The sequence below is a fragment of the Colias croceus genome, chromosome 29, assembly GCF_905220415.1.
Source record: "Colias croceus chromosome 29, ilColCroc2.1".
Classification (NCBI taxonomy): domain Eukaryota; kingdom Metazoa; phylum Arthropoda; class Insecta; order Lepidoptera; family Pieridae; genus Colias; species Colias croceus.
In genome coordinates this window covers 1,482,464-1,508,410 of record NC_059565.1, presented here as the reverse complement: position 1 = coordinate 1,508,410, position 25,947 = coordinate 1,482,464, and the positions used below count along the sequence as shown (strand labels likewise).

Here is a 25,947-nt window from a genome sequence, read left to right as displayed (position 1 = left end):
AGTTCAGAGATAAGTAATTAATATTTTTTCTATTCAAGGTTTCCATGTTTGGGCCGTGAAGAAAGGGAAAAATTATTATTTTTCTAAAAAAGGCTCAATTTGTAAGGAATAAAACTTCCCATAGCCCTGACTGAACCTAAAACACGAAAAAAATTAAATTATTCCATATGACGTCACTATTTACATCATCCTATATTCTAAGCCAGATATTGTTAGCCCCGCGTAGTAAAGTCAGTTTATACCTAAAATAAATATTAAGTAAGTACAAAGAAAATTTCAAGTCAACGTGCATGTAAGGAGTGGCACCCAATAAAATAGACAGAATGAAACAAAGTGTCGCCTCTATAGCGGTGAGTCAGTGACATCGCATAATCTATGACTGTCTAGCCGTCATTCGCGCGCCCCGCGCCGCCGCGCTTGGCGCACAGATTTTGTTCATGGTGTCTGCTCCATATTAATATTATCTCAATGTTCGCACCATTTCTTTTCATTCTCGTTTTATTATATCGAAACAATTGAATGTCTTGTTATTTTCGCGACATTTTCAATTGCTTGGGTGGTTGTTTACGATATTTCCAAGAATGGCGATTATGTTGAAGAATATAAATTATAATGACTAGTTGAAGAATGCGACGTTGTTCGTCTTTTTATACAGCTACGAATATTTCGTAGACTTTGTAGAGGTTCTACGTAAATTGTTTATTATTATTCGTAGACGATGTAGAGGCAATACAGAGCGTTAGCTTTAGGTAAGTAACCTGTAAATATACTATCTGTATGGGAACTGTAATATCTAAAACTACTTATTTAATATGCTTTATTTTTTCTTAATTATTAAATTATTTAATAATTTTCAATCTACGTTATCTTTCAAAGTATCTACCAATGCACAACATTATAATATTTTACGCGAAACTTCGTTAATTTCGATAATTCATATTTACAAATTAAAAAAGTGCCAGTACAAATAAATGTACGTTCCAATCTAAGTCGTAAAATCTTGATAAACAACACATTATAATTATTTATGACCAAAAAATTTTGATAATTCCTTAAATATTCCTCATACCTATAATGTGATAGGTACCAACTTCATCTTTTTTTGCATTTATCCAATTCAATTAATCATACATTTTTAATCACTTCCCGCCTAAAACTTTTCATCAAAGCATAGATAATAAATCCAAGACCATCAACAATAGAGCGAAGACAATATTGTCTTTGGAATATGTTATCTGTCCCCCATGCCCGTAATTCGATAAACGCTCTCAATTAGATCTCCCCTAGAGATATTAATTTCCCGCCCTTTTGGTTATATGTTTTTAATGTTAAGAGCCTTGATTGAAGGTTTTTGGAATAATTTTGAAAATTCGGATATTTTTTCACTGTTTCATTTTTAATTTTATATCATTTGTAAGGTTTGAGATTGATTTATGAAACTAAGTAGGTATTACTAATAATACTAATATGTACCTATATCTTAAATCGAAAGGGTTTTATAGTACCTACTGTCATGTCTCAAAACAAATAATGATGATAAATAAACTCTTAAGTAAGCTAATTATTAAAAATTATAATTATAATATTATGTAGGTATGTTTATCATCTGGTTTCCATAACACAAGCGAAAGCTTAGTATGGGATCAGATCGTGCCGTGTGTGAAAATTGTCCTGAAATATTTATTTATTTATTGTTTGATAAAAATTCCAGTACGCATCATGTTTATATTTTATGCAATTTTTTTATATTTTATGGCACAGATAAGAATCTTTCAAATTACAACTTACAATATGATTTGAAACTTATACAACATACGTCCAGATAGCACCCTCTAAACATATCTCTCTAACTGTGTCTCAAACCAAAGAAATGTTGCCATCAAAAAAAATTCAAACGCCAAAAATAAGCGAAAATAATCTCCGTAACAGCAACTTAGGGGAACACAGGGTGTTACAAAAAATTGCTACCCTCCAGCAATAGGAGGGGTCTGTCATCCGCAGACGGGGGTATGTTGCCGCCCCTGTAACAGGCTTAAACAATTACTTGATGCTAACTCGATATTTGCATTTCGAGTGATATTCGGGTTAGATTAAGGACCTTTTTGTTGGATACCTTCGCCTCTTGCGGGCGGTTTTAAAAAGTTAAAACGTCAAACGAGCGGCGGGAAGCGGTAATTATTTTTGGCGGATTATTTTAATGGTATTGTGTTCTTGTTTTAAAAAGGATTACGTACCTTATTAAATTATTTACCAAGAGTTTACTCCAATCGGTTATGATAAAAATACTTGTCGGTATGTTTATAGCCTGATGATTATTAAGGTACTAAATAATTATATACTTTCTGAATCAAACTATCATCATTAAAACAACAACCACATAATATTTACCTATTATAGAAGTTTTTTTAGTACCTATACTACCTATATATTATTGTACAGTATACTCAAAACTACTGGGGCCTTAGACAAAGTAACAATTACAAAACGATAACGAAGTTAGAAATCGCAAAAATGTATGGGATTGACATACGCCGCGTTAGATCACGTGGTCTATCTAATGTCAATCACATACCTACATTTTTGCGATTTCTAACTTCGTTATCGTTTTGTAATTGTTACTTTGTCTAAGGCCCCTGAACAGATAATAATGTAAACGTGGCTTTAACAAAAAGAGTTACATCTTAAACCGGCTACTCACCTACCTGCAGCAGGGGCAATATTGGAATTGTGATGTGTATAGGCAAGCAGGGGCAATTTAGAGAACAGCTGAAATTGCCCCAACCGCCGACCAACCGAGATTGTTCCAATATTGCCCCTGCGGCAGGTACATGAGTAGCCGGCCTTATTTGTTAAGTTTCGTAATATAAAACATACCTGACTATCCTTCAAGCCCAACTTTTCAGCCAGCTTCTTCCTGTCCGGTTTGGAAATATATTTTTGCACTTGAAACCTCTTTTCTAAGCCTTTTCTTTGAAGATCCGAGAATACGGCTCGCCGCATCATACCACGTCGTGGTTTACCTGTAAATAAATAAAATTATTACATTTTGAATCTATATACTAATATTATAAAGCTGAAGAGTTTGTTTGTGTGTTTGAACGCGCTAATCTCAGGAACTACTTGTCCGATTTGAAAAATTATTTCGCTGATAGATGGCCCATTCCTTCCTTGATAAATGGGATATCTAACACGGAAATAATTTTTCAAATCGGACCAATAGTTCCTGAGATTAGCGCGTTCAAACAAACAACTCTTACGACGAAAAAGAGTAGAGATGTAATGAAAACTGTAGTAAAAGCAGATGTCAATACACTTTTCCATTTTCTTTTCTTTTGATATTTTTCCTTAATTGTATTCAATATCTATTACTAGCTGTGCTCTGCGGTTTCACCCGCAGTGCTCCACTCCTGTTGGTCTTAGCGTGATGATACCTATAATATAGCCGGCCTCGATGAATGGACTATCACACCGAAATAATTTTTCAAATCGTGTCCTACTTGTCAGTAGTTCCTGAGATTAGCGCGCTCAAACAAACAAACAGCTTTAATATATTACTATTAATAAAGAATATATAGTATAGATATAATGGAATATTGAGTAACGTTGAAATTACTGAAATACCAGCACTTAGACTTAGTATGGTATGGTATTGTTTCATTTTAGCTTGATAATGCATTTAGTAGCTTTCTTCTGCAAATAAATAAACTTCTATAGGTAGCTAATATAAAAATGAATCGCAAAATGTGTTGGTAAGCGCATAACTCGAGAACAACTGCACCGATTTCGTTAATTCTTTTTCTTATTACATTTCTTGAAGTACGAGGATGGTTCTTATGGAGAGATTAAAATGTACCACGGGCGAAGCCGGGGCGGACCGCTAGTAGCTAATAAATAACTATTTTTATTTTATTATTACCTCTGGAACTGTGAGCCCATGGGAATCCACCTGGGAGAGGGAACACCTGGGTATGAGCTTGTGAAGGCCTTACTGTAACAATAACTTTATATGAATAAATGTATTTAAAAATAATAATAGTTTAAAAAAACTAAAAAACACGCTTTTTATAGAAAACTGTAACCTTTTTCTCTCAATAAATCTACAAAGTTTGAACAAAATCTGGCCGTTTAAAGTGGGTCAAAATCGCGCCCAAAGAAGTCGCTTACAAACATACAAACATACAGGTGAAGCTAATTAATATATAAAGCGTGTGTCACTCGGGGACTGCCGTGGTAAAGCTATTGCATGCTATGCCTTCAAGCCACACCTCCGCCCGTCGGAGTGGGGAGCGTGAGGTTTTTTCGTTACGGAATTTCTCGATTCGGTCCCCGCGCTCAAGGCCCGCGATTGAAGCTATGCAATAGCTTAAAAACACGCTTAAACTCATGAAATTATTATATTGTCACGATCCTTGATAAGTGTACAAAGTTTGAATTAAATCTGTCCGTATAAAGTGGATCAAAATCGTTTCTAAACAAGCCGGTTACATAGTGTTAAAATATGTATATTGGAGGGTAGTTACCACAGATCACAGAAACTAAAGGTAGTTACATATTAGAGGTAAGATGAGAGTCGATCTATAGATAACTCAATTTTAAACCTAAATATGTATGTGTCATTAGATTTCTTTTTCATTTGTAGTATAGGTACTACAAATAGTACAAAGTTAATAAGTACTAGGTACGTAATAATAAATTCAGCATTTATCTAAACTTCTAAAGGAGTTGTTTACAAACATTCAGATGAAGCTAATAAAATCGTGTTAAATAACATACCTAAATATTATATACTACTTAGGGCCGTATTATGATCTCTTATTTCCAGACAGTTTACGCCGTGAATTGAACTGACTGGCAAATTCGTATTATGATTGAAATAACCAAGGCTGGTTGTTGCGGACTGTCTGGTAATAAGAGGTCATCATAGAAAGAAAGAAAGAAAGAACATACATTTATTTGTACCATTCATATAAATACAGATTTTTATAACATCAAATAGGTACTTAAATTAACAGATAATCAGTACAAAATGGATATATCCACTCAGTGCTTTGAGAAACTAAGGACATTTACGCAACTGAGATTCTCCACTGATTTTCTATAATAATACAGCGCCAGCCCCCAGGGAAACTAATAAATCGTAAATAGGGTAACATACCTAAATACGGGTGATGACAGTGCGCCAGTAAATGCTGCAAATGCTGATGCTGGACTGGAATCGGTCTACTCGCGATTGGCTTTGCTATCGGCCACGGGTTGATCATTGGCTGTCGGTAATCTGTAACAAAGATATATTATTGACTTCATAAATAGGCGGTATAATACTTTACTGGGCTGTCCAACACCGAAAGAATTTTTCCAAACGGACCAATAGTTCTTGAGATTATCGCGTTCAAAGAAACAAACAAACTCTTCAGATTTATATTATTAAGTATAGATTAATCAATTTTATTTCAGACGTTTACTGCATTTACCCGACTTAAATAAAAACATGTTTATATTTACCATCTCTTAAATATCAAAACCACTTAAACATCTATTAAAAATCACAGACACCTCCTAATTTCCTATAAAAACATATCCAAAGATGTTGAATTACAAAAGCGAATGGTGAATTATTTTCGCGATTATTCAATTAAATCAAAACGTATTTAAATAAACGGTAAGACCCTAATCGTACAACCATTAAGGAATATAAGGAGTTCTCGATAGCTTGTGTTTGGTACAAGTTATGAGTTTTTAGCGGGTAATTAAAGTTTTTTTAGGAAGAAGAAAAGTAAGCTGTAAGGATATTTAATATTTATGTTTGATTTTACGCATTTAGAAATAAAGCTTTAACGGATTTTAATCGCGATTTATTGATAATGAATAAATCGCGTTTAAAGTCTTTAACAAAATAAGATTATTTACAAATTGTAACATGGCTAAAAAATAATTGTTCTTTCTTGAGTTCGATTTTATGAGAGTAATAAACGATAATAATAGAGGTAAGTTTGAAGACAGTTTATTTATAAATCAGTAGGACAAATAGAGTGAATTTGATTAGAAAACTTGATTAGACATTTTTGTTAATATTTCAAAACAGACGGAAGTTTTCAATTCGTGTGACGTATGACGTTTTATTGTTTGACTAGATTTCCGCTCGCGGCTTCGCCCGCGTTTGCAAAGGAAAACCCGCATAGTTCCCGTTCCCGTGGGATTTCCGGGATAAAAACTATCCTATGTGTTAATCCAAGTTACGCTCTATATGTGTGCTAAATTTCATTGTAATCGGTTCAGTAGTTTTTACGTGAAAGAGTAACAAACATCCATACATCCATACAAACTTTCGCATTTATAATATTAGTAGGATTTAACGTAATAAGGTATTAATTAGAGTCCTTGCTTGTTAGGTATCGGTTGAATAGATTTAAATTATGAAACTAGGTAGCAGACGTTATTCTGCCCTATTGCCCCTTTTTCGAGTACCTATTCTCTCGTCTCGAGTTTTATGTTTAAGCAACATTTCGTTTTAACACAATCCTTTTGTTTATTTAAATTGTAATTTCCGTTACTAGTGGTGATATTTCTTTGGTTGTTAGTTCCTATAACTGTCAATAGAAATCTGAAAGCTCTGCAGCTGTAGGTAATACCCTATGCGGTTTTTATATTTAAGGCTTATCATCTAACGATTCCATTAGAATAGAACATTAAGTAAGAAATGCTTAAAAATACACATACACTTAATTTATAATGAATATTCTATTCTTCTTCAATCCTCACAATACATAATTATGGAGTTTCACAATCCTTAATCACAAGTATAAACTTATATATCAAAATCAGTTTCCCTTTCACTAAAAATTACATATTATACAAATCATCCTTATTTCCCATATAAAAAATCGACGTGTGGCACTCGGGGACTGCCGCGGTAAAGCTATTGCATGCTATGCCTTCAAGCCACACCTCCACCCGTCGGAGTGGGGAGCGTGAGGTTTTTCGTTACGGAATTTCTCGATTCGGTCCCCGCGATCAAGGCCCGCGATAGAAGCTATGCAATAGCTTAATAATCTTTATTGCCTACATAAAAAACAAAATTTTCACACATTTTAAAACCGCAATCGCTTATAACTCAGCCCGCCCGCACCCCCGCGATTTCTTACCACCCCGCTGTCAAAACCACGCCGGCTTAATATATTGTGCCTCCTTTGTAATGCCATTAATCAAAGTGTTTTGTTTTTGACTCCGTATTAATTTAAAGCTATGTGTGATCGCTACATATTGGGGAAGGGGGAAAAATCAATGATCTTTATCTCATAACTAGCTGCGCTCCGCGGTTTCACCCGCAGCGCTCCGCTCGTATTGGTAGCGAGATGATAGATAGCCTTCCTCGATAAACGGGCTATCTAACACCGAAAGAATTTTTTAAATCGGACCAGTAGTTCTTGAGATTAGCACGTTCAAACAAACAAACTCTTCAGCTTTATAATATTAGTAGATATAGATTAGTGTATTAGTATAGATATATATGTAATGGTTTATTAAAACATTAGTTTTCCGCCCGCAGCTTCGCCCGCGTTTTCAAAGAAAAACCCGCATAGTTCCCGTTCCCGTGGGATTTCAGGGATAAAACCTAGCCTATGTTACTCGTGGATAATGTAGCTTTCGAATGGTGAAAGAATTTTTCAAATCTGCCAAGTAGTTTCGGAGCCTATTCAATTCATACAAACAAACAAACAAAAAATCAAACCTTTCCTCTTTATAATATTTGTATAGATTAGCTTTCCGCCCGCAGCTTCGCCCGCGTAAATAAAATCCAACATAGTTCCCGTTCCCGTGGGATTTACGGGATAAAACCTATCCCATGTGTTTATACTTTATCCAAGTTATCTATGTGTATGCCAAATTACATGAACATTGGTTCAGCAGTTTTTGCGTGAAGCTGTAACAAACAAACATAGAAACTTTTGCATTTATAATATTAGTAGGATTTTATCTTGGTCTATCTAGATTAATTTCTACTAGCTTAGACACATAACTTCATTTGATCATATTTTTTCCTGCTTTTGCGCCTTTTTAGGGTTCCGTAGCCAAAATGGCAAAAACGGAACCCTTATAGTTTCGTCATGTCCGTCTGTCCGTCTGTCCGTCTGTCCGTCTGTCACAGCCGATTTACTCGGAAACTATAAGTACTACAGTGATGAAATTTGATGGGAATATGTGTTGTATGAACCGCTACAAAAATATGACACTAAATAGTAAAAAAAAGAATTGGGGGTGGGGCCCCCCATACATGTAACTGAGGGATGAAATTTTTTTTTTCGATGTACATACCCGTGTGGGGTATCAATGGAAAGGTCTTTTAAAATGATATAAAGTTTTCTAAAAAACATTTTTCTTAAAGTGAACGGTTTTTGAGATATCAGCTCTCAAAGTCGTAAAAAGTATGTCCCCCCCCCTCTATTTTTATAACTACGGGGTATAAAATTCTAAAAAAAATAGAGGTGATGCATGCTAATTAACTCTTTCAACGATTTTTGGTTTGATCAAAGTATCTCTTATAGTTTTTGAGATAGGTTGATTTAACTGTAATTTATTATATTTGCTGCTACGGAACCCTTTGTGCGCGAGCCCGACTCGCACTTGGCCGGTTTTATTTCAATGCTGCTCCGCTCCTATTGGTCGATCGTTATGCTGTATAGTCCATAGTCATCCTCGATACATATATGATCATAAAATCATTTTTCAATTTCACCACGACCACGAATAGCATAAATGAAATATGTTGCAATAATTGTAGGTACATGTAATATGTATATGTTGAAAACTTTTGTAAGCTTATGAAGTCACGCAGTCAATAATGCACGGTGCACTTTGAAATAGGTAGATACCTACACTGCTAATAGGTCAGAATAAATTTATTTCTTATAATATACTAGCTTACCGCCCGCGGCTTCGCCCGCTTTCTCTAAAACGATTTGAGATTTAAACTATCCTATCTCTCAAGTTGGATCGAACTGCACATGGTGTGCAAATTTTATTATAATCGGTTAAGTGGTTTAGCAGTCCATTGAGGACAAACATTGTGACACGAGATTTATATATATTATGAGATATATCCATAAGATTATTCTACAATTAAATTACACCCCATAAAAATTAATTCGCAAATCTGTGCCTTCAAAATTATTAAAACGAGCCCTCAAGAGAAACTTTTATACACCGACGCCTCCGATCCCTCCCAGAATTACTTGCCTATTTATAAGTTGATTTTTCACTTGACTGCTTTCATAATCGGTTGAGGATATTGCTTTAAATCTATATGAAAATTATTAGGAGATGGAATGTTTGTAACGTCAAAAACTTATGTTTTAAATATTTTAAACCGGAAAGCTGCATTATTTCTAAGTAGGTACCTATCTATATTAATGTAAAAAAGAGCGTGTGTGTCGAGCACACGTGCTCTACACGAGAAACTTCTTCAGAGATTCAAAGGTATAAAAATCGTTGCCTTACTCCATGACGTGACAGGATTGCCATGACGTGACGGTATAGCCATGACGTGACGGTATAGCCATGACGTTACGGTATAGCCATGACGTGACGATATAGCCATGACGCAACCTTAAAAATTACTCTCAACGCGCCTTGAGAAGTTTCACTTCAAATAAGGGATTTTTGAATAAATATAATGAAATATATTAAGCCGGAAAGCTTGATTATTTGTGAATTGTGAGTGACATAGGCTATTAATAGCCTTCCTAGATAAATGGACTATCTAACAGGCAAATAAGCTCTTCAGCCTTATAATATAGTATGGATAAAAATTAAAAAAGTATGTAATAGGTAATAATTATCATCATGTTAGTGATTTGTAGGTAGAAAAAGATCATTTAATTATATTGGGTGTAAGGATAATACCTAACTGAAAACGTCTTGAGAAGCGTAAAATTAATAAAAACTTCCCAAAAGCGAACATTATAACACAAAAAATCAGCTGTTAATATAATATTAGAGAGCAATAAAAACCTCCAAAGCAAACAATATGACATTAAAAAAACCGCGAAACTAAAAATTGCACAGATAATACAATAGTAATTTTAACAGATTAAAAAAAGGGCAACGCAAGACGAACACTTGAGAAAACAGGGCTTATTTCGCAACAATACGATCAATAAAATAAACATGCGAACAATGAACAAATCCCGAAGAAATAAACAGGGCCTAACATAGTTTTTTATCCCCACAACAATGGCGATTTTTTTATGTTTTTCGACCCCTATTTAACTATGAATTTATTGTTCGGACATATTTTATTAGGTGTTATGATAGCTGTGTGGATTAGCCTTTATAATTTTTGTATTACTGGCCGGAATAAAAAAATAATAATCTTTGGTGAGTTACTTTTTAATTTCGGTGGGCGGGAGCTGTTTATGGCGTGTTATAAAAATATAGAATGTAGATAATAAATTGTTGCTAATGTTTTTTTAGGGATTTATAAAGTAGATATTATTATTAATTATTATATTTATGTTTGACACAGTTGCAAAAACTGGGAAAATCGCATTATCTGCTGAGAACTAAAATAGGTAAATGATATCAAAATATTTTTGCAATTTGTGTAAAATTTTACAAACTATTTAGGTAGGTAACCTTACTGTTAGGCCTAAACATTCTAGTTAAAATAAAATAAACACATTATGATTATGCATAATAACAACATACCGAATACAATTACAATTTTTTTGCCTTCCCATTTTTGTTACAATTTACATATGTAAAAAAAAAAACGAATACCGAAAAACACCCGTTATTCCGTGCAACGCAACAATACCGTTATTTAATTAACCGTTACTTGTTAAATCATTGAGTGTCCCAGTGTCGCCGTGCGGCGGCCATTTTTGCGCGGGAAGTGTGAAAATAATTGATTTCTGAGGGGACGTTTACGGTTTATTGAAAATTATTTTTCCCTTGATCCGTTTTAATCACATTGTTCGTGCTATTCAATGGAAAATGGTGGTTGATTTTGCTTTTTAATTGTTCGATGCGTTTAGAAAATCGACTATGTACCTACTATATTGCATAGTTTACATGCAATATAGTACCTATGCATTTTGTTTCACAAAGAAAATTCAGTATTTATAATATTACTAGTGGTCCGCCCCGGCTTCGCCCGTGGTACATATTTCGCAATAAAAGGTAGCCTATGTCCTTTCTCGGGTATCAAAATATCTCCATACCAAATTTCATGCAAATTGGTTCAGTAGTTTAGGCGTGATTGAGTAACAGACAGACAGACAGACAGAGTTACTTTCGCATTTATAATATTAGTATGGATAAAAGATGTCAAGAATTTCTACAGTGGAATTTTATAAATTTTCTTTCTGTTTAATTTATGTTTGTATACTTCAATATTTAGACTTAAAAACCCGTAAAAGCGTAAACCTACGGCCTTACGCGCCTTATCTAGAGGTATACTAATACTAGGTAATACTAATACTAATGTATTATAAAGCTGAAGAGTTTGTTTGTTTGAACGCGCTTATCTCAGAAACTACTGGGTCGATTTGAAAAAATCTTTCGGTGTTAGATAGCCCATTTATCGAGGAAGGTTATAGGCTACATATCATCACCCTAAGACCAACAGCAGCGGAGCAAAGCGGGTGAGACCGCGGAGCGCAGCTAGTTCAAATTCATAACTAAAAGCTTGTAGCACAAAAATTGTATCATAATGTTACTCTGTTCATTCAATTATTTAGAAACTTTTTATTAATATAAGTCTAACAATAGTGTACTGTGAAACTGAATTCAATTATCCTAATTTGCATTTTGTTTAATTGATATATCCCATCAATGAAGGTAAATACAGGATACCGACGGCATGTCGAAGAACTAAAATTTCGTTTTTTATTAATTGCAGTTAAACGACACTGAATTAATTAATCATTCGCATTCAGTGACCTACAATCGTCGATTAGAATATTAAAAAAAATGTTAACTCAAATGATGGATTTTTTCACAAGTTATAGTGTTTTCAGGTTTCACACATGACGGACAGGAAAATTTTTTGACCTATTTCGGTGTTTTTTTCCAATTCTATTGAAGTAAATCAATTTTTAAAAAGTATGGGATTAATCTCCATTAAATTATCTCGACAATAGTATGCAAAATATCTTGATTCCGTTAACTAACAAGGCTATAATAATAAGAATAGCTGCAAAAATGAGGCGAAAAAAAATTTTCGATCGTAATGCTTCGCATCGTCGTGCAATTCAGCTGGTAAGTGAATCAGTTCAGTGGCCGGTTGACCCGGGATAAAACAATAGCCTTTGACGCTTATAAAATGACCTATGCTGTTAGTGAAGTTGTATAAGTGAAGTTTTCATGATCAAATCAGTAATTTTCAAAAATACCTCCTATTTATACAGGGTGTCCTACTGTTGGTATAGGAAGGAGGTTATATAGTTTTGCATACGCTGAGTACCTACGTAAAAATACTTATAATATTTCAAACATTGTTTTTTTCAAAAAGATGGATTCTTAAAACTCTATGTGTACACCCATAACAAGCGTCCCGCCCAGCTTTGCCACCCGCACGTGACCTATCGTTTAAGATTATGTTATATATATATATAGAGAAGAAAACATGGATTTTCAGGAAAAATTTAGCAACATTTTTTTTGATGTAATTTTGTTGTTTTAGTATTTTTTACGTGATCAGTGTATGTAAGCGCTAAGTATACCAAAAGTGGGACACCCTGTATATTACTATGTTAGAATCTGTAGCCCTTATTAAATATTAGTATCTATACCCATAGAAGGGTAAATAATAATGTTGTTTTATTGCATGAAACAAAAGCATTAACAGATAAGTATTGTTTATATTATCATGATGTAAAATGTAAACATAACACGTTTTCAATCCATTTTAGGCATTTGTTCGAAAATAAACTCAAATATAAAACAATTATTATTTACCTTAATTCTATATTCTACACTGCAATAATAGTGAATCTATAATAATATCATAAAACTGAAGAGTTTGTTTGTTTGTTTGATTCGCTAATCTCAGGAACTACTGTTTATTGTATAACTTTTTAAATAAATTTAATTTAACATTGATCTTGATTCATATTTCTTTCTATCCGATGCGATCTGAAATCTCCTACTTACTTTCTTTAGACTAGTCACTAGTCTAAATAACATTAGGTACTTTAAAAAATATTGACCACAAGATTTAAACTTTATTTTATTTATCAAACTTAAAACAACCGTGTCTTTTAAATACTATAGTCAAGTCTATTCAACATTAACTTCAAAAATACTAACTCTATTTTAAACACAAGATATAATTATTTTATATCATACGTTTATTTCTCCCTTGTTTTACAAAATATATTTAATCCTACCTACTTTCACATACTTTATCACATTTACTTCACTATTAACTACACTACCCCTATTCGACATTAACTACCTATGTTATTTCTTAAACTTTCTCCCATTTACTTCACTATTAACTACACAACACTATTCAACATTAACTACCTCTGTTAAACAAGATTTCATACGCAAATTAAACACGCATGTACACTAAATGAACAACTACACGTGACACACCACAATGCTCCCGTTACATACAAAATAAACCAATTTACGCAAATATAAAAGCTAACGTTTAATTACGGTAATGTTCAGAGGTTTATGAAATAACAATACATAATATGTAGTAATATTATTTGATAGTATCTGTTGTAGTGAAAATGTGGGTGTAGATTTTAGGCCTAAAATGTTGTAATTTTTAGGCCCATTACGTTTGTTTTTTTCCTTTTCCCAAGTAGATATTAGATATTAACTAGATTCAATCTACTTTTGAAATATTTTTCGCACTGTGTAATCACTACATAGTATAAAACAAAGTCGCTTTCTCTGTCCCTATGTCCCTTTGTATGCTTAAATCTTTAAAACTTCGCAACGGATTTTGACGCGGTTTTCTTTAATAGATAAAATGATTCAAGAGGAAAGTTTTAGTATATAATTTATTAGGTTTTAGACAAAGCGGGAGAAGCCGAGGGCGGTAAGCTAATAGAATATAAACTATATAACTGTAAGAGATTCGACAAAACAACATGATGTTGAACAGTTGATTAGACCGTTTTATTAAAAAAGTAATCATAGTGTACAGAAAGTTACATAGAAGAACTTAAATTTTCCAAGAGCTGTTTGGCAATAGGCACAACATCGTATCAGAAAAGAGAGATTGTTTATGTAATAATTCTCTTAATCACATACTATTCATACCTACAGATATCTTTAGAATAATCTCTAAACAAATAACCATAGACAACACAACAGAAATCATCAAAAACTTAACCAAAAATGACATAAGTTCCATTCACGAAAAAGACAAAAAAATATATCCTACTTATAGTCATCCTATAGATACATAACTCATTGCCAATCAAAATATTTTGACTGTAACCATTGAGATATACATATGGAGACGATACCGCCTACATCACTTATGTTCCGCTCAACATACGCCATATGGCGTAACTGCACGCTCATTTTTTATTTTTGTTTTAAAGTGAAACGCATCAAATATGCCTTCGTGTGTGTTACGATATTGAACAAATAATACGGAAAAGTGCAAAGGAATAACTTTCATCGGTAATTACCTAACTAGATAATTATTAAAACTTAGTTATAGCAAAAAAATGGCGCACAGATTTTGTTCGTGGCGTCTCCTCCATACGTAGTAATATTATCTCAATAACTGTAACATAGATAAAACAGTAGCCATATTCAAAAACAGCACCAAGAGCAACCCTACAAAACGATACCAAAACGATTATCAACCGCAACCTATCATTGGTATTCACAACACATCTGCGGTCTAAACGGTTACAGTTTACCGGTAGATTATCTGTGCTAGGTGTCAGTGCATTAGTGTCCTTGTGGTTACACATCTCGACATATGGTATTTCTTATCGATAATTAATGATGATCTCGATAGTGTGTTGTGTTATGATTAATAATTATTATCATTTGCAGATAGGTAACAGAAAAGAGAACTTATTGATAATTGTCATTTTGTATCTTTTAAACTGACGCAATTCAATAAAGCAATTTCAGGCGTTTAATTTAATAGATAAACCGCTTAGGCAAAATCAAATACAGATGATGCCTACAAGAATTAATTGTACGGTAGCTACAACCAAAAAATTCACGGTCCAATCTCGGTCGGTCAATTACTGAAACAAATATAACCTACCTATATTATCATTCATGCATCTACCCTACAAGCCACTTAAACAAACAAATACCAAATCCTCCACGACCCTACCATCATTTCCTAACAACAGTATCGTTTCAATCACACAAACCATAACAGTAAATACCGCTCGTAACCATCCAACGCTCGTCAAGCCAGCTATAGCCATGAAAAGCACCTGCAGAAACAATCAAGAACCAACCCTCTCTTTATTTCACTCCATCGAGAACTTTCCTAAACGATTTACCAGTCGATTCTTTATAGCAATCGTAAAGTGAATACCGTTATTGGAACCGTTATTGAAACCGTTATTCCGTTCACGTAAGGTCGGTATTGGGCGGTATTAGTCTGTGATCGAATCTCGCAATATGGCGTCCAATGACATGTTAATATGGAAGAACGTACCCGAAATGCATAATAAAATGGAATTTTTCGTATATTTTTCCTTCTTATTGTCGAATGGATGGTGATTTTTGAACTGGTGTTATTTTACGGTACGGTAATGACTTGAAGCGCGGTTCTTTATTTTTATTATTAAGGAAAACATTGTATGGAAATAAATAAATTGAATTGACGTTTAATTTGCATTGCATTGTGGATTAAAGAAGATGTCACGTAACTTATGCACCTGAACTCGAAATTTTTTTTTTATCTAGAACTTACGTACCAACAGTAATAGTCCTTTTTATTAGTAAATGTAAGTGTTTGAAATATTATATTAAAACTTGTACAAACTACAAACAATATTTAAAATTGTCGTTTACGTAGCACTTTCGTAGCATCGTAGCGTAGATTGTGTAGACACATGATGGATTATAGAATCCATATTAAAATTATTTGTTCATATTATTCCTGATTATTTCGCTAAACAGTTACCTACATAATCAAGAACAATATACTAAATACTGAAGATGTATTAGGTAAGAAAGATAAATGCTACGAATGAGATGTTTAATAACAAACTTATAACGGTTCAATAAATAAAAACAATTTAAAAAATAAACATGTCTCCAAAATTACTCAACCTACGATTAAATAGACGGGATGTATTTAGTCAAACATAACTTGAACAGGATAAAATTCGTGTAGTCACAGATTATTAATTTACTAAATAGGTTGCATAACGGAAGAATTTTCATGTAGAAAGCAAGTCTCCTATAAACATATAGCCTCTAAATATATGTATGTCCATAAATATTTTATATCTATGTTTTCACTATCCAATAACAACATCTTGCAACAAAATTACATCCACACGCATTCCTAATAGTCGTGCAATAACAAAGAAATATATATTAATAGAGAAATCAGCCAACATCAATAATAAAATAATAAAGAGCGTTGCGTCTACGAAAATGTTAAGAAAAGGACATATTAATTTTCCCTCGGACCCCCACATCGTGCTATCCCTCTCTAGCATTAGTGTATAACGTATTGCTATCTCACTCCCGCCCCCGCGCTTAAGTGTCAGGCCAGATGTTACAGTTTTATTGAAAAACTCGGCGCCATATTGCAATTGTGCCAGTGAATTAAGATGTAGAGATGGATAGAATAACGGTGCGTGATAATTGTTTTCGTTATTTTTGATAACGGTATTTTGGGTAACGTTATTCTTTATTTTTTCGAAGTTAAGGTGTCACCCGAGTTTTTAATGATCACTTAACCTAGATTCATATAACCTGTCTCTGCCTGCCAAAATTCATACTAGGGCTGTATAATGACCTCTTATTTCAGACAGTTTACGCCGTGAATTGAACTGACTGGCAAATTCATATTAAGTATGATCGCAATAACCAGCCATGGTATTTTATGAATTTGCCAGTCAGTTCAATTCACCGTTCACGGCGTAATCTGTCTGGAAATAAGAGGTCATAATACAGCCCCAGATGATCAGATCTGGCCGATTCCTGCAGGCTTCGCCGGCAATGATGCAGCCTTAAAACTGTAAATTCGATTCACTTTTATAGATAAACACTTTACAATCCAATCTTGGGTAACAATCAGATAAGAAATTAAATTGCAACGAAGAAACTAAACAAAAAATCTAATCTTTCCAACATAACTTGATAATGCCCACGGAAATTTGAATTTTGAATTTTGAATTTTGAATCTTGCGTTGTAAACAAGGTTCCGGGGTAAAGTAGCTTATGTGCTAATTCATATAACGTACATAGGTAATCAATATATATCTGTTAAAAATAAAATCACCTTTTTTGCGTGAAATATAGCTTAGGTAAAGAACTAAGAACTACTAAACGATACGGAGGTTTTAAGTAAGGCAAAAAGAAACCGCAACGAATTAAAAATCTTCGAGGTGTTTGGAAAAGTTGTACCTATAAAACACTACATAATCATAGACTATTTTATCGAATGAACATATAAGTTTGTGAATTTTGAATAAATCCGTTTGTAATTAAATAAGTAGCAAGATAATAACTATGGGATGTATCAATATGGATGATTTGTTTTTATTACATAGGTATAGGTCCATAATCTGGATCTACCTATGTAACCTACGTTGTATGCTTACGTTGGTAGTGTGAAATTATATTAATTTATTTTATTTCAAATCAATTGACAGCCTCGAACATCGAACCCACATAACATCAAATTAATTATCTAAAAATTAGCTTGTTATAAAGCGCTAAACATTATTCAAACATACATGTTATTTATTTGTTAATTTCTAGACAGAGTCCTACTCAACAAATCTTAAAGGGCGACAAAACGCCCGGAGCGCGAATGACGCCTCTTATAAATGTCACTATAATCAGCTCTTGCTTGCTCTCATTTTGCATTAATTAGACCATCTCACTCTAATGTTTTCATTGCATTGCAGGTATCGCGATGGAACACATTCGACAAATCTGCATTGTGATGCAAAAACAACGATAAAGTTTTTGTGATAATATAGGCAATAGATCTACGCGATACGTGTAGGGAAAACAAAAACGTATGAAAAAATGACCCACAGTAACCATAGTGTGAATTACTTCTCTATTTATGATTATTACGGTTTCTTTTTTATTGATAATTAATAAGATAATATGTAAGTATAATAATTATTATGTCTCTCTCCATAATACACGGGTATCGCCGTAAGGACCCGGTCCTTTGGAAGGCTTACGTGGGGACACAGGTCCAACACGCAGAGGCCCTTTAGAGAATTTAATGTGTTGTGGGACACCAGCCGCAACCTGCCCATGGCTGCACTATAGAGGCAGGCCCTGGGCAGTCCGCGGCCAATGTAGGACTATTGCAGAAAAATGGAAATGAATAAAACTGGGTTATGGAAGGGGGTGTTAGATGGACTGGTATATTGGGTCTATGGGGACTATGGACGTCTGCCTTTTCAATCTTAAAAATTGAAAATTAATAATAATTATTAGTATTATCATCACCCAGGGGCGGATTTTAACTTGCTCCCGCCCTAGATGCCAAATTGATAAGCCGCTTTTCTTGCTTTTTATGATACAGTTTACAGCTTATAAAGTTAAATATTATTTTTATAATATTGTAATTGATACTGTTTCTTATCTTTAATGATAATTAAATGAAATCAAGCTTTTATTGTATTGACTTTTTTCGAATAGCTATATTTTTAAATAATTGCGCCGAAATGTTTTCCGCGACATAAATAATGACGCCCTAGGCTGGAAATTGGTTATTAAAACTTAAAAGCGCTATATACAAATACAAAAATACTTTATTACTATAAAAGTACAAGTAAGGACACAACACATTAATTAATAAAAGAGCACAAAAGGCGGTCTTATCGCTCCGACGGCGATCTCTTCCAGACAACCTGGTGGACAAGGAGACGCAGTGCAAATGTAATAAAAAACAATATTTTTAAAAACAAAACACAAATTCATGATTGCACAATTTTGTTAAATAACGAATTAATCTAAATGTGCCATAAATTATAGAATAGGTGTAAAGGTATTCTTATAAAGTTATTACTTTGTAAGATAGAAACTATAACCACAGTATTACAATATTATTTCCTACCATAACGTTGTTATTTTACCCTAAAGGGTTTAAGGGTACCTACAATTATAAAAGTACTAGCTGTGCTCCGCGGCTTTACCCGTTACTCCGCTGTTGGTCTTAGCGAGATGATATACCTATAACCTATAGCCTGCCTCGATGAATGGGCTATCTAACACCGAAAGAATTTTTCAAATCGGACCAGTATAGTTCCCGAGATTAGCGCGTTCAAACAAACAAACTCTTCAGCTTTATAATATTAGTATAGATAGGCCAGATGGCCGTCTTCTTGATAAAACCACTGTTTAACTATTCAACAAACTCAAAAAACTCAAACATTTATTAATTATTCAATTAGACTTCTTCGAGAAGCACTTTTGAAACGTCATATTTTTACATATTTTTAACATTTACCACCGATTCGGAAAGCAGTATCTATGGAGAAGAAGGCAATAAACTCCCTCCATCGTAATATAACTTAGGTATACTATAAGTTGTCAAGCTTGCTATTAATGTATTTTAAACTGTAATTAACTCACCATTAACACTGCTCTTAGCTGTATCTCTCTCCTCACCCAGTATGGCACTGACACTAAATTTCAACAATGGCTTTTTCGGCTCGTTATAATCATCACAGTTTTTAACCATGTCCTCCGTTTTATCTCTCACGTCTTCATCACCAGAATTATCTTGGTAATTGTGTAGATTGAAGCGTTTCTCTAATTCTTCTAAGCGACGTATTCCGGACTTTTTGCAAGCGTACGGTGGGCAGTCGTAGGAGCCACAGTGACAGCGATGTCTTAAAGATGGTATGTTTAAAACCTCTTTTTCACGATCCTCATTTCTGTAATACTCATGATTGTAGTATACAGCTTCGTTCTTAATAAAGCTTTCATCTTCATTGCTTTTGGAGTCGTCATCCTCATTCTTATCCGTCGCTTCGTCGTTGCGTATCTCTTCGTCGTTTTCAGCCATTTTCGTTTCGTCTACTTCAGGAGAATTCTCTCTAGATCTTTCGAAGTTACGCTGTAAAACGTAGTTTTCTAACTGCTGGTTTAAATATTGGTTGTGGAAGTTGACCGACTTCTGCTGATGCAAAATGTTATCCACCAAGAATGGGGAGGTCATGTTAAAATTATTCGCGTTCGAATTGTTGTAACACAGATTTTGTATCGTTTTCAACATATTTTCTTTTATAAACGGGTTAATTTTAAGTCCATGTTTTAAATTATCTGTAGGGTACATTATATGATCATAGCTTGCTGTTTTCACAACACTACACTAGTCATATTTGGAATTGTCTTAAAATGACGTGAGGATAAGCGTATTGGAATTCAGAGTAATACGTGCAACCCCCACGGTGGTTGAACGTCGACTGACTCGAAAGGGAGTGGTTGCTAAAAGGGGCGGGATCGGGGTGGCTTTTTAGCCACGCTTTTGTAAAGGCGACCAATATAACATGAACTTTCTGTCCCTTCTCTATCTATGAATGTAGTGGTTTAAGAAAAGAAAACAAGTACAATAATAGGGATCACATAAAATGGTTCGCGAGTTAAGAATACAGTATTGGCTTTGCGTTTGATACAGAGTAATATAGCCTTTATGATGTTGTAATAAGATTGATTTGATGTTTTTTATTGAGGTTTTTGATAAGTTCTGTTTGCGGGTGGTTATTCATAGGCTAAATAAAGACAGAAGGATGTAAGTAACGCTCATGATTTTTTATTATAAGCTTTTTAATTTGAATAGATTTCGATATTTTGCTGTTGTAGCGTCGTAGATGGGTCTACGAGTTTCGTAGACGGTATAAAACAGCGAAGATACTTCTATGTTTAGTGTTTTAGAAGTAATTGTAATGTTATCATGTTTCCTTCGTGTTTAATAATAATTCTTTTTCGTTTATTTTTAAACAATATGTAGGAAGTTGTATGAAAAATATAAAAAAAAAAAATAGAATAATAGTAGTGCAACGAAAAAAGTGAATATTATAACAATGAAACATGGAATTTTCCTCAAATTATATTATCACATATTTTCATTTTTATTAGTCATTTTCATCAAACATCCACCTCCGACCGCGATTAGGTCAAGACTGACTGAATTAACGGAAAAAGCGTTTCCAAGAAAAAGCGTTCCAAATTTGAAATTAGCCACACCCACCAATTGTTATTGGCTGTTTATTTCAGTTCACAACGTTATAAGCGACACGACTTCTACAATTTAATTTGAGCTTTAAGTTTTTAAAATTAAAGTTGATTTTTGTATAGCATATATTTGTTAATATTGAAAAAAATGAGGGTAACCGTTTGAATGTATGAATTTTATACGTCTGTGTTTGAAGGAGACTAATGGTTTATAGTCTGGAGAAAATTGTTTAAACGAATATGACTTGTTCATTGTTATTTATGGTATCGTAAGGAATTGCCTTTTTAATGTACTTTTCGTTTATTTTTAGGTTTAGTGGTTATAAAATTGACTTGGAATGTTTAAGGTTCTATTCTTTGCGGTTATTTATAATAAGTGTCTCATATCTACTTACTTATAAAGACTACATTTGAAACAATTTTGTATGAGTAATATTGTTCAATAGGTACTAGCCGCTTGACCCGGCTTCACCCGTTCTTTAAAGCAAATATTAAATAATGCATCTTTAGAGGAGACTGCCTAACATAATTTCTGGCACTGAGAGACCGGTTAGACCACGGTGTTAGACGCTAACACAGCCGTAATAAAGTTAAATATCGCGTGCGCTCTTTGATCACGTTCGAGCTCGAAACTATATCGTCAGTCTCAATTCTTATTTCGTTTATAACTAAAGTAGGTAATAATTGATCTAGAGATAAAATATCTAGTAAACTATATTTTCTTAATGTTAACATTTATTTTAGTCATAAAGTCCAAGTAAATCTTTAAAAAAATTTAATAATCCTTAAAAACGGCATAATTTTTGAATAAAAATTGAATCGAGCGAAAATGTTACAATCACGTAACTGTCTTGTACATGGAAAGAAAAAGACCCAATAAATCATATACTAAAGTTCCATTTTGATTGTATGTGTGACTGTTTCAGAATATTAATGCAAATTCACATAAAATTTAGGAAGCCTCCCCTTAGTAGTCCACGGTTTGATTAATGTTTTAAAATTTTTTGATTTCGCTCAAGTTGTTCTTGAGTCTTGGGATAGTTAAATCGTAATAAAATAAAAATCAAATCTTAACTACCTCTTTATTATATTTTTAAATATCTTTATCTTCAATGACTAATATACCCGACTGAGCAAAAAAGTATCTTTCAGACTTTCCTTGTAGATATAACTCGCGTCACTTTACCTCCCGTCACTATACGTCCCGTCACTTTAACTCGCGTCACTATAACTCCCGTCACTTTAACTCGCGTCACGTTAACTCGCGTCACTTTTGTCATTCGTTATTTTAAACTACATTTAAAGTTTCCCTTTAATATCTATAAGTATATATTCATTCCCTAAATTGAAATAATTTTGACTTTAACTTTCACTTTAACTTTAACTGCCGCCTATTTAACTCGCGTCACTTTAACTACCGCCACTTTAACTCGCGTCACTTTACCTCCCATCACTTTAACTCGCGTCACTATAACTCCCGCCACTTTAACTCGCGCCACTTTACCTCCCGTCACTTTAACTACCCCGTCACTTTACCTCCCGTCACTTTAACTACCGTCACTTTACCTCACGTCACTTTAACTCGCGCCACTTTACCTCCCGTCACTTTAACTTTACCCCCGTCATCCAGGTGCATTTCAGCATGGAACGACAACGGCAAGAAGGAACTGATAGATCTCTCTCGACCCGAACTATTGCACAGGACGGACTTCTTTCCGGGGGAAACTAGGGATATGCTGGAGGCTAAGTGGCCGGAAGCGTAAGTATAGCTTTAGAAACTAGAATATAAGTTGTTTTTGTATCTATAGCTTATAAAAAATATTGTATTGTCACAGATCCTTGAAAAGTGTACAAAGTTTGAATTAAATCTGTCCGTTTTAAGTCGGAAAAAATCAAGTATACAAATGAAGTCGGTTACACAGTTACGCCATGACGTGACGGTATTGCCATGACGCGATTTTAAAATTTTGAAAAACTTGAAGAAGTTTCACTTCAAAACGTGTTATTTTTCATATCAATATCGATTAGGTAGGTAATTTAAATTTATAATAAGTAGGTATATCACCCCCTATAGTCCGTAACAAATTGGCATTGTATTCAAAATATGGGTTTATAATGAGGGTCCCGGTTTAGTCGTTTAGGGTACAAACAGATTTGATTATCTTTATAGATACTTGTTTTTCACGTGGCTACGTTTACGATTTTGATGATATTTTGTATGAAAATGTAGTTTTCAATTAATTTAATTACAATATAAAGGTGTACGATATTGAAATTTAAAAATAATTTGCAATTTAAATTATCTATACTAATATTATAAAGCTGAAGAGTTTGTTTGTTTGTTTGAACGCGCTAATCTCAGGAACTACTGCTCCGATTTGAAAAATTCTTTCGGTGTTAGATAGCCCATTTATCGAGGAAGGCTATATTATATCATCTACCAACAGGAGCGGAGCAATGCAAGTGAAACCGCGGGGAACAGCTACTAAAATATAAATTAGGTAGGTACCAAAGTAGTTATTTTTAAAGTTAAATTTAAATGTATTATACTTACCTACGTAAGTCGATGGGTATATGGAGTTATCTAATTATTTATTCAATTTTACATAAGGATCCTTAAGAAAATGGTGAATTGTTACATAAGTAGGTAAATTATTAATTTCGTTAGGTATCTAGGTAAGGTAGGTTCGTTAGGTTCTCCAAAATCCATCCTGTTATTATTTTCACAATAACGTACCTACATACAATTTAAATTTTCATCTTGTGACTGAAATAAATAAAATAAAACTTTTTTAATCAAAAATTTCTAACAGACCATGATATTATTTAAGTTATTAATCGTGAGATATTAACTAAATGGGTTTAATATTCCCAACCGATTAGATCAAAAACCGGTTATAAATAAAATTTTAAAACCGCATCACATTTAAATAATATGACAAATGAAACGAGCGTGAAATTCTAAAACGCGAATAATTTAAAGAATAAAACTATAAAAACATTTCACCAAATTAATCTGCGCGCCTAATTTCATAAATGGGAGCGAAACGAATCAAACAAAAGATGGCGGCACGTGCGTTCCCGCGCAAATGTCATCTGTCAATTGCATTCGGCCATAAATAATTATTTTCTAATTAACTATGGGTGACGCATCTGTAATAAAAGATTATAGCTAATTTTTATGTGATTTGTTTAAATTATTTATTATGGGATTATTACTATAGGATTAAATAAACTCATGTACCTAAGTGTAAATAAAAGTTTTTTAGACTTAAACGTGACTTTTTAAATGAAATAAAACTACTAACCACTGAGCGTTTGCTCCTCCTTCAAGCGCATAAAGGATTATATAATATCATGTTTTTTTTTCAAATTGTTTCGAGCATATTTAACAAATTTTTGTGTTAAATTAATAACGAGTAGCGAATTAAAATAGAAGATTTCTAATTGACATACATATTGTTTACAAAAATTTAAGGGTAAGTAGGTACTTGTTTTTAATTTTAAAGTAAAAATCTTTTTGTTCTAAAAAGGTAGGTACAGGTTCGAGATCGGTTACGTAGTATAAAAAGGTATAAATATAAATATCAAAACCGTTTTGAACTTTCAGTAATTATCAATAACAGCCGTATCCACATCAGGGTCATAACAGTTTTCAGAATAAGGAGATAGACAAACAGATAGACAAAAATTATTATTATTATATAGGTACTATGTACCTAGGTAGGTACCTAAAACAACCCGCTCAAAACTATTCCGCGCGGCTTGAACAAAAACATCATACTTAACAATAAAATCTTTGTCACTTATGAATAAAAAAAATCTCTTGGTGGTACATATTAATAACAAAAGTATAACAAACAGTTTTATTTTTTATAAAATACTCACCAAATCTGGCTCCCGCAAAAAAATATTTTTTTAGTTTTAAATTTTTATTATGCCATAGATATCGTTAGTTCATGGTTTGTTCTTAATTCTTTGCTCAGTAATTATTTATTAACAATAAAAAAAAAAAAACTGTTTGGTTGCCCCCCGCAATTTTTAATTATTATGTGAATGTACATTTCAAAAAAGTTGTATTGCGCATATGTGCACAAGAAACAGAAGAACAGAAACCCTTTAAACTAAAATTTTCCTTTATACCTTGAATGAACTTGAGATATTATTGACGATACTATTTCCATTTTTGCGAACCCACAAAAAAAAATTAAAGTCGGTTGCAATCACTTTAATGGATGTTACGCCATCTATTGTTAAATAGCAAGAATTAAATTAACTTGACAAGTTGAATGGATGCCTGTCAATGGCATCTAGCGGAGAATAGAAAAAGCACATGAAGCTGGTTGCTCCTGAATTTTGTTCTATAATTTGGCTATTAGATGACGCTAAATAATAATAATAAAATGTGACTTTTTAAAAACTTTAAATAACATTTTGATTGATATTTAATATTTATACTGGATAATATTTGAAGCAATAATTTATTAGAATCTCTAAAAACTAAAATATAAAATATATCAGGTGAAATTGTTTCTTAATTAATTTTTTATTGGAATGTAA

The 25,947-nt window shown here is 33.3% G+C and overlaps 1 protein-coding gene across 1 annotated transcript in view; it reads right to left on the bottom strand.

Annotated features, from left to right (window-relative positions):
• Positions 1 to 20,488, bottom strand: part of LOC123704346 — a 28,394-nt gene extending 7,906 nt beyond the window's left edge. Inside the window, exons 1-4 of the mRNA XM_045652701.1 lie at positions 19,783 to 20,488; positions 5,156 to 5,275; positions 3,917 to 3,988; positions 2,875 to 3,020 (exon numbers count right to left, since the gene is read on the bottom strand). Coding sequence (XP_045508657.1) covers positions 2,875 to 3,020; positions 3,917 to 3,988; positions 5,156 to 5,275; positions 19,783 to 20,488 — 1,044 coding nt within the window. The remainder of the gene's footprint in view (positions 1 to 2,874; positions 3,021 to 3,916; positions 3,989 to 5,155; positions 5,276 to 19,782) is intronic.
• Between the last annotated feature and the right edge of the window lie 5,459 nt (positions 20,489 to 25,947).